Below are 7,142 nucleotides of genomic sequence, written 5' to 3'. Positions count from 1 at the left end.
CTGCGGGAGCGGGGGAGGGCGCGAAGGTTGGAGCCGGTTTGGTAGTTGCCCTGTGGCAGCGGGCTTAGGAAAAAGCACCCAAAACCGGCCTCTCGAGGGAGCCCTTCAGGTGCTAAACTGGGATGTTCAGGTTGCTTCTGCGCTCTTCTGTTTGATAACTTTGTTAATCCTCAGCCAAAACAGTAAGGAATGGGATGCATGGCAAGCACGGAATGGGTGCCAGCTGGAGCAGAGGAGGTTCAGGGTGAATATCCGGAAAAATTTTTTTACTGTGAGAGAGACAGAGCACTGGAACAGGCTGCCCAGGGAGGCTGTGGAGTCTCCCTCACTGGAGACATTCAAAACCTGCCTGGACACGTTCCTGTGTGATGTGCTCTGGGTGACCCTGCTCTGGCAGGGGGGTTGGACTAGATGATCTCTCGAGGTCCCTTCCAGCCCCTAAGATTCTGTGATTCTACGAAAAAGTATTGCACTGGTGCTTAGAAGAAGGGCCAAAGACCAGGCTTCTGACCCAAGCAGGCATCTGGAGTGTTTGCTCCCTCCGCCCTGCAGTGCCTGCTGCACTTGCCCACACGGCACCGGGAGGGTTTTCCTGCTTGCAGAGCTGAATCCGACCTGGCTGTGTCTGCACAGCCCCTGCTGACCCCCTGGGCGGTACCCGGCAGTCGGCTGGCAGGGATTCCGTGCAGGGCAGGCCCCGGAAAAGGTTGATCTTTAATCATTACTTTAATCACTACAAGGGCCTGCAGTGAGAGGGCAAAAGGTAGTGGATCAAAACTAGAAACGAGGAGGAAACTCTTTAGCGTGAGGGTGGTGAGACGCTGGGACAGGCTGCCCAGGGAAGCTGTGGCTGCCCCGTGCCTGGAAGTGTTTCAAGGCCAGGCTGGATGGGCCTTTGAGCAACCTGGGCTAGTGGGAGGTGTCCCTGCCCATGCAGGGGGGTTGGAACTAGATGTTCTTTCAGGTCCCTTCCAACCCAAACCACTCTGGCTCTGCGAATAAAATAAAAATGGGCAGTTTTTTGATGTAAGTGCACTTGGCTCTACAGGAGTATTTCCTTGGAGTTGCCCTGCAAACAGTTGTCCACATATAGTCCACTTCGGTCTGCAACTTAACTGGACTTGTGTGCAAATTCCTAGGGCTTGACTGCCTGCACAGTCTAGTCCAGAGTCCTCCTCACGCAGTAACTCAGTGACCTGAACACTGCAAAGCCATTTTGCAGCAGCTTGTTCAGTGGTTGATGACTGATGTGTCTAAGTAAACTTTTTTTGCAGTGAAAATTAGTTTTATGTGGGACACTTTATGGGGAAGATTACTCTATTCATGGGGTAAGGAGTATGGTGTTGCCAAGCTGATTATTATCTCTTACACACACACACACGAATTAGATCAGTCTTCTGATCAGTGCTGTTATTCTGTGTGTAAGTCTCCCAGGTGCTCAGTTTTTGCAGCCTTTTCCCTGGGATCTGTTAGGGCAATCACAAGAAGGTAAAGTGACTCAGAAAGTGAATATTAATCTGTACGTGCGTATATTTCAAATCAAAGTTATCGCTTAAAGAGGGTGATAATGAGAAATAAGCAAAGCTGTGTGGTTGTATCAGGTTGGCTTGTATTTTTGTTGTTGTTTTTAATACTCTTTGTCTTTAGTTTGCCAGATTTTGTTGTTGTGGTTAACAAGTAGTCTAAAAGTCTGATTTTTGTTGTGTTTTTTCATTCCTTTCTCTACTGCTAGGGAAGGGTCTACAAATTGGCTAACAAGTCAGAGAGGAAACTGAGTGGATGGAGTTGGATGGGAAATTACCTTGGAAGAATGCAAAAAATCATTATTTTGCCTATAAAATAATATTTGATATTAGAAGAAAAAGAGAGATTTGACTGTTTAAAATAATATTTCAACTGGCAAAAACCGGGATAAGCTCTGGCAAGGACACATACTCCTTGACTTTAAAAACACCCAAGAATGTTCTGTTTGAGTGCTACGATGGCACAGGACACTAAAAAACACACAGGATGTTATTTTACAATTGGGTAGTTCTGTCAGTGCATGAGGACAAGACCCAGTGCTCACCATCTTGTAGGCTTCTTTACCCCTTACTGTTTTCCTGGATAGCATTTAAGTTTTACAACAGCACCAAAATCTGCAAAGGAATGAGCACCAGGTAGGCATGTCTTTTTGAGGAAGAACAAGGCAGTAGTCAGTTCCCTCCTTCATAGTGCATCTCAGCTGAGGGCCCTTCAGATTGTCCAAAGGGAAGCACATCCACAGTTCTGTCACTGCCAACTCAGACAAAAGTCAAGCTGACATTTCTCCAGCACTACTGTGTTTACTGCAGAACTGGGGGGGTGTGTGCTTCTCTTGAAAAAGGGCTACCCCTGCTGTCTTCTCACTGCTAGGAAGTGTTTGCTAATGTTTAGGCCAGCCTACCAAGAGGATTGGATGTTGATCCAGGTCTCTGCAGACCAAGACTTTTTAACAATAGTGCTTTCTGCCAGACCTGTCTTTCCTGTGTGCCAAGGCTGTGGTTTCTCATGGAGTGGTGGAAAAGGTTGACTCCCATCGTACGATGGGAGCTGAATCAGATCCCACCTGTCAGTTCCTCCTTCAGTGACTCCACTGACTACTTCTAGACTTTGCTTTAGCTGCCTTTTTCATGTTAAGCCAACAACCTCTATCTTAAGTGGAAACTGATTCTCTGCTTTGGTTTCATTTGCAGGATTTTAAGCTCGAGTTTGGCCATCATCAAGGCAGGACAAGTTCTGTCTGGCATGGAGGTACAGCTACCATTGTTCAGAGCCCTGGAGACGAAGTATGGGGAATAGTGTGGAAGATGAACACTAGCAATTTAAGTTCACTGGATAAGTAGGTGACTTAACTTTGGCTGTCTTCTGCTATTTTAGAGAGCAGTTGAAAAGTAGTGGTTAATTTTTGGTGAAGAGCTGTGTGGATGCTTTGCTGTTGGAATCAAGAAGATGCTTTGGATTTTTGATACGTGAATTTCACATCACAGTACATGTCTTCACATCTAATACACTTGTGATTAAACTGGCTTTGTTTTCAAGCTAGAACTACTTAAGGGTATTTTAATAAGGCACGGACCTTGATTTGGAGCTGATGTATTGGTCAGGCTCCTTTTTTTTTTTTGAAACCCCTGTGCTCACAATGTCCTGCTCAGTAAATTATTCCAAACTCTGTATTTATCCTGTGATACTTTATTATTCCAAACTCTGTATTTATCCTGTGATAACCCTGTATTTAACCCTGTTGCTTTAGGGTTTCCTTTGAGACTGACATCAATTTCTGTCTCCAAACATCTGTAGACTCCAGTTGTAGTGGAAAAGGAATCTATGAGGGCAACCTTGCAGAAGAGAAGGAGATCTTTAATACAGGGAAGGGACCTTTTGAGGAGGTTATTTTGCATGCCTTCTCTTCTAAGGATTCAGAGTTTTGCAGGCTTGAGGCAGATTAAAGTAGGGAGCTAAGGCATGTTTGTTTCTCTCTTTGAATGGAAGAGGCTGTCTGCAATGTTACAATGCATAGTGTAGAATGTTCTGCCTGTGCCTGATAATTAAGTTTAGGGCAACCTGAGCAAGTCATTCCCAATCTGTACCCAGGCTGGAGTCTGGAGGACCACCTGGGTAAACAAATCAAGGAGTAGCAGGGTCCTTCCTGCAGGGTCCAAGGCAGGACTCAGAACTTCATACTCAGAACTTTGGCTGGTGTCAAGAGCTTATTGCAGCTTTCAGGATGTGCCTGCATGGTGCTTCTGGTACACAAGGATTGTTTGTTCAGAGCGTTTAATCACTGTCAATTAATTCCAGCAGACATCTGGGATAGTGAGGTTAAGGAAGCAGGGTATATTAAACCCACTGAAAGCATTACATTAATGCAGTTCTCCTGCCTTTCCTGGTACTATTGGGATTTTGGTTATGGCTGTGCTGTGCTGCGTAGACACGTCTTTGTAACCTTGGCCATGAAACTTGGCAAGTTTCAATTTGGTTTTTGTTGCCTACAGTGAAGCTGAAATACAACAGAAACTGTTGCCCAAATTCTGTCAGCACATTATGAGAATAGGTGCTCTAAGCACTCCTGAGTTCTGGTTGGGTGTGTTAGTCCCAAACAAGAGGGTAACTAGCTGGCGTGCTTCTGGCTGGAGAGAGCTTCACATGTCCCTCCCTGCTTTATCACCTCCTAGCACTAAATTCCTGGTCCCCTTTCTGCTGACCTTTACTGAAATTTTCTGATTCACTGTGCTTTCCTAAAGCATAAACTTCAGAAGTATAAAGATACTGTTTGGCAGTATCTGCTTTCATAGTAACACTGCGTTTCCCCCTACAGGGACAGCACTTTATATTTTAAGTTCTGCAAGTGTTGTTTACATACTGTGAATTTGCAGATCTCTGGCACTAGTTTAACAGGGCATAAACTTTCATGCTGGCTAAGGTGGTAGAGAGTTGAGTTCTATATGGTAACCAAAAACTGCAGGACAGTCACTAGTGTTAAAGATTGCTTTTTCCTACCTGCCTCATTGATGCCACAAAAGTGGACTGGAAATGGGAGGCCTGTATAGTAAGTCAACAGTGTTCTTCTAAGGATTGCTCCTAACCAGCAGAAACACGTATAAGCTCTTTCAAGTTGAAGATCTTGAAATTCTTTGGCTTTGTGTAAGCAAATAAATTTGTACTTTCTCAACCAAGTTATTTCCTGGAAATTCCATGTCTCAAGGAAAAAAAAAAATCAAAAAAAAAATCATCACTATTTGCCCCCTCCCTGCCTGATAAAGAAGTCTGTGCTTTGTTATCCAGAAGGAAAGGAGGGAATGTGTAATGGATACTGCATGTCATTAGTTGAAATACTAGTATAACAAATACGGGAAGGGAATCTTGTGCTTAAGTGGCTCAACTTTTTGGCTTCAAATACATTTTGATGCTGTCTCAGCATCAAATCTGATGATTTTCTTTTGTCCTCTGAGCTTCACAAACCTGTAACCTACAGACTGAATCATGACTCTTCCTCATATATTCTAGCAATAGAGGTTACTTAGCTCTATTGTTTTCTTGCTCTCACACACCTACGTGACTTACCTTGCAGTCTGTTGGCCTTGAGTCTGCAGGGAGCTTCCAGTCTCTACTTGCACTTAGCCTAGTTACTCACAAAACATGGCCTGTGTTGTGTATATTAAATAATTTGAAATGATATTAAGTCTTTGAAAGAAAGGTAAGTTGTCAAATATTTGATGAGCAGCATTAAAATCCATGTTACCACTTGCACCTAAAGCACATCTAAAGTTAATGGTGCTATAAAGTCTGTATTGTGCTGCTTCAGCTCCTCATTTACTTCTTAGTATTTCTTCAGGCTTGGTGGCTAAATGCTAATGGCTAAAGACAACAAGCAGCCTTGTTTTTGAGTTTGGTTTTGTTTTCCTAAGAAAGCATGGTTTCTCTAATTAAAGAAGTTGGGTTTTGGCCTGATCTGGCTCATTGTTGCTGTGCACGTCTTGCGCAAATCAAAGGGTGTCTTGGATTATTCACTGGAATGTGCATTGCAGGAGCTGTGCGAGTTTCCCCTAATTCAAATGTAACACAATGGGCAAGATAAAACTCTGCAATCGTTTCATTATCTGAGCAGAAGGTAATAAAAGATATGTGCCTGGCTCATTACTCCAGACTGTGCCTCTTTTTTAGATTGCCAGGCTTGCACAGTAATTAATTCTTAAGGAGTATTCTCTCTCTAACTTTGCAAGTTAACCTCTAGTGATCTTTCTTACAGAGCTGAAGTGATAAAATACTGCTGCTTCTTTAAAAACTTAGTTTTAGATATTAAACAAGTTTGCACAAAAAATACTGGAGTATGTTCTGCTTTATTTGTTTTTCTGTGTCTGTTAACAGGACAGACCAGCATCCTGCCTTGTAATAAATGCATGTGTTTAATTGCACAGTTTGAAAGTTTGGTATGAAAGAAACATGTGTCCTTTACAGGCAAGAGGGAGTTGAAGCTGGCGTTTATGTCCCAATAGAAGTTAATGTCCACACTCAAACGGGACAGGTACTGACCTGTCGAAGCTACCAGATGAAGGACTATGTCTGTGGTCCCCCATCTCCTCAGTATAAAAAGGTAGGTGTTGCATCATGGCAGTTTTGAAGAGAATGAACAGAAATATATAATGCAGTACTTCTGTCCTATTTAATAGGTACTTTATTTACAGTGGATGGAAGGAAATATTAACTCTAATGTAAAGGTAGAACTTAATCCTTGTGCAGTGTAATGATGATCACAGAAGACTGCTAGCTGTTAAAGGCCTACTGAATCTGGTTTATTTTTTGCCTTAGTTATGCATTCCTTATGTGAAGCCTCTGTATAACTCTTGAATTAGTTATGACTGACACCAGGATTTCTGAAGGATGTTGTTTACATATATAGGTAGAAATTCTCTGCCTGAATAATTAATGTACTCCACTAAAGCTTCCCAGGGGAGAAAGCAGCACCTGGTTTGTAGTCTCAAGGACGTCGATTATCCCTGTTGTCTTACAAAGTGTCTGACTATTACTTAACACAGGCGTCCACGTGCCTCCGTTTGCCAAATACATCATCGGTGTATCACAGACCTTCCAGCCACCTTGTAGAGCACTGCAGGGTTCCCACTTGAGGGCTGGTGAGGCAGGTGTGTTTCCACACTGTTCCGCAACACGCTGGCCCTGCAGAGACACATGATCCAGTCACACAGCAGGCCTGACTCACTCGGCTTGTGAGATCTGATGCCGGCCTCGGGTGGCACGGCCGGCGCCCGGAGTTGTGCAGCCACCGGCAGCTGCAGATGGGCAGCACTGTCACTTGTTGGCTTTTTCTGTCCAGAGCAGTGAAAGGAGGGCTTGAGCTTGTTAAATCCCAACTGTGCTGCCTGTGAATCAATTTCCAGGAGCATAGTCAGGGCCAGCTGCTGCTGCTGGGCTTGTGAAAAAAGTCTGCTCAGAAAGCAGGCTCTGCTGCTTCACAAACCAACTCCCTGCCAACCCACTTCCTGTCAAAACGGATCTTGAGGGCTTTTAGGGAGTTTTACACAGTCTGCTGCTGTGTGAGAGCTCTCACCAGCATGCTGTAAGAGCAAGCTACCAGTATTGGCAACTTTTATCTAGCTAAACATTCC

General features: G+C 44.0%; 1 protein-coding gene across 1 annotated transcript in view; it reads left to right on the top strand.

Moving 5' to 3' along the window:
* Nucleotides 1–7,142, top strand: part of GGCT (gamma-glutamylcyclotransferase) — a 19,281-nt gene that overhangs the window by 10,835 nt on the left and 1,304 nt on the right. Inside the window, exons 2-3 of the mRNA XM_010007605.1 lie at nucleotides 2,715–2,860; nucleotides 5,977–6,112. Of these exons, the coding sequence (XP_010005907.1) occupies nucleotides 2,715–2,860; nucleotides 5,977–6,112 (282 nt within the window). The remainder of the gene's footprint in view (nucleotides 1–2,714; nucleotides 2,861–5,976; nucleotides 6,113–7,142) is intronic.

This window comes from Chaetura pelagica, unplaced genomic scaffold, assembly GCF_000747805.2.
Source record: "Chaetura pelagica isolate M959 unplaced genomic scaffold, ChaPel_1.0 scaffold10, whole genome shotgun sequence".
In the NCBI taxonomy this organism is placed as follows: domain Eukaryota; kingdom Metazoa; phylum Chordata; class Aves; order Apodiformes; family Apodidae; genus Chaetura; species Chaetura pelagica.
The sequence above is the reverse complement of the archived record's forward strand: the minus strand, read 5'-3'. Positions and strand labels throughout refer to the sequence as shown.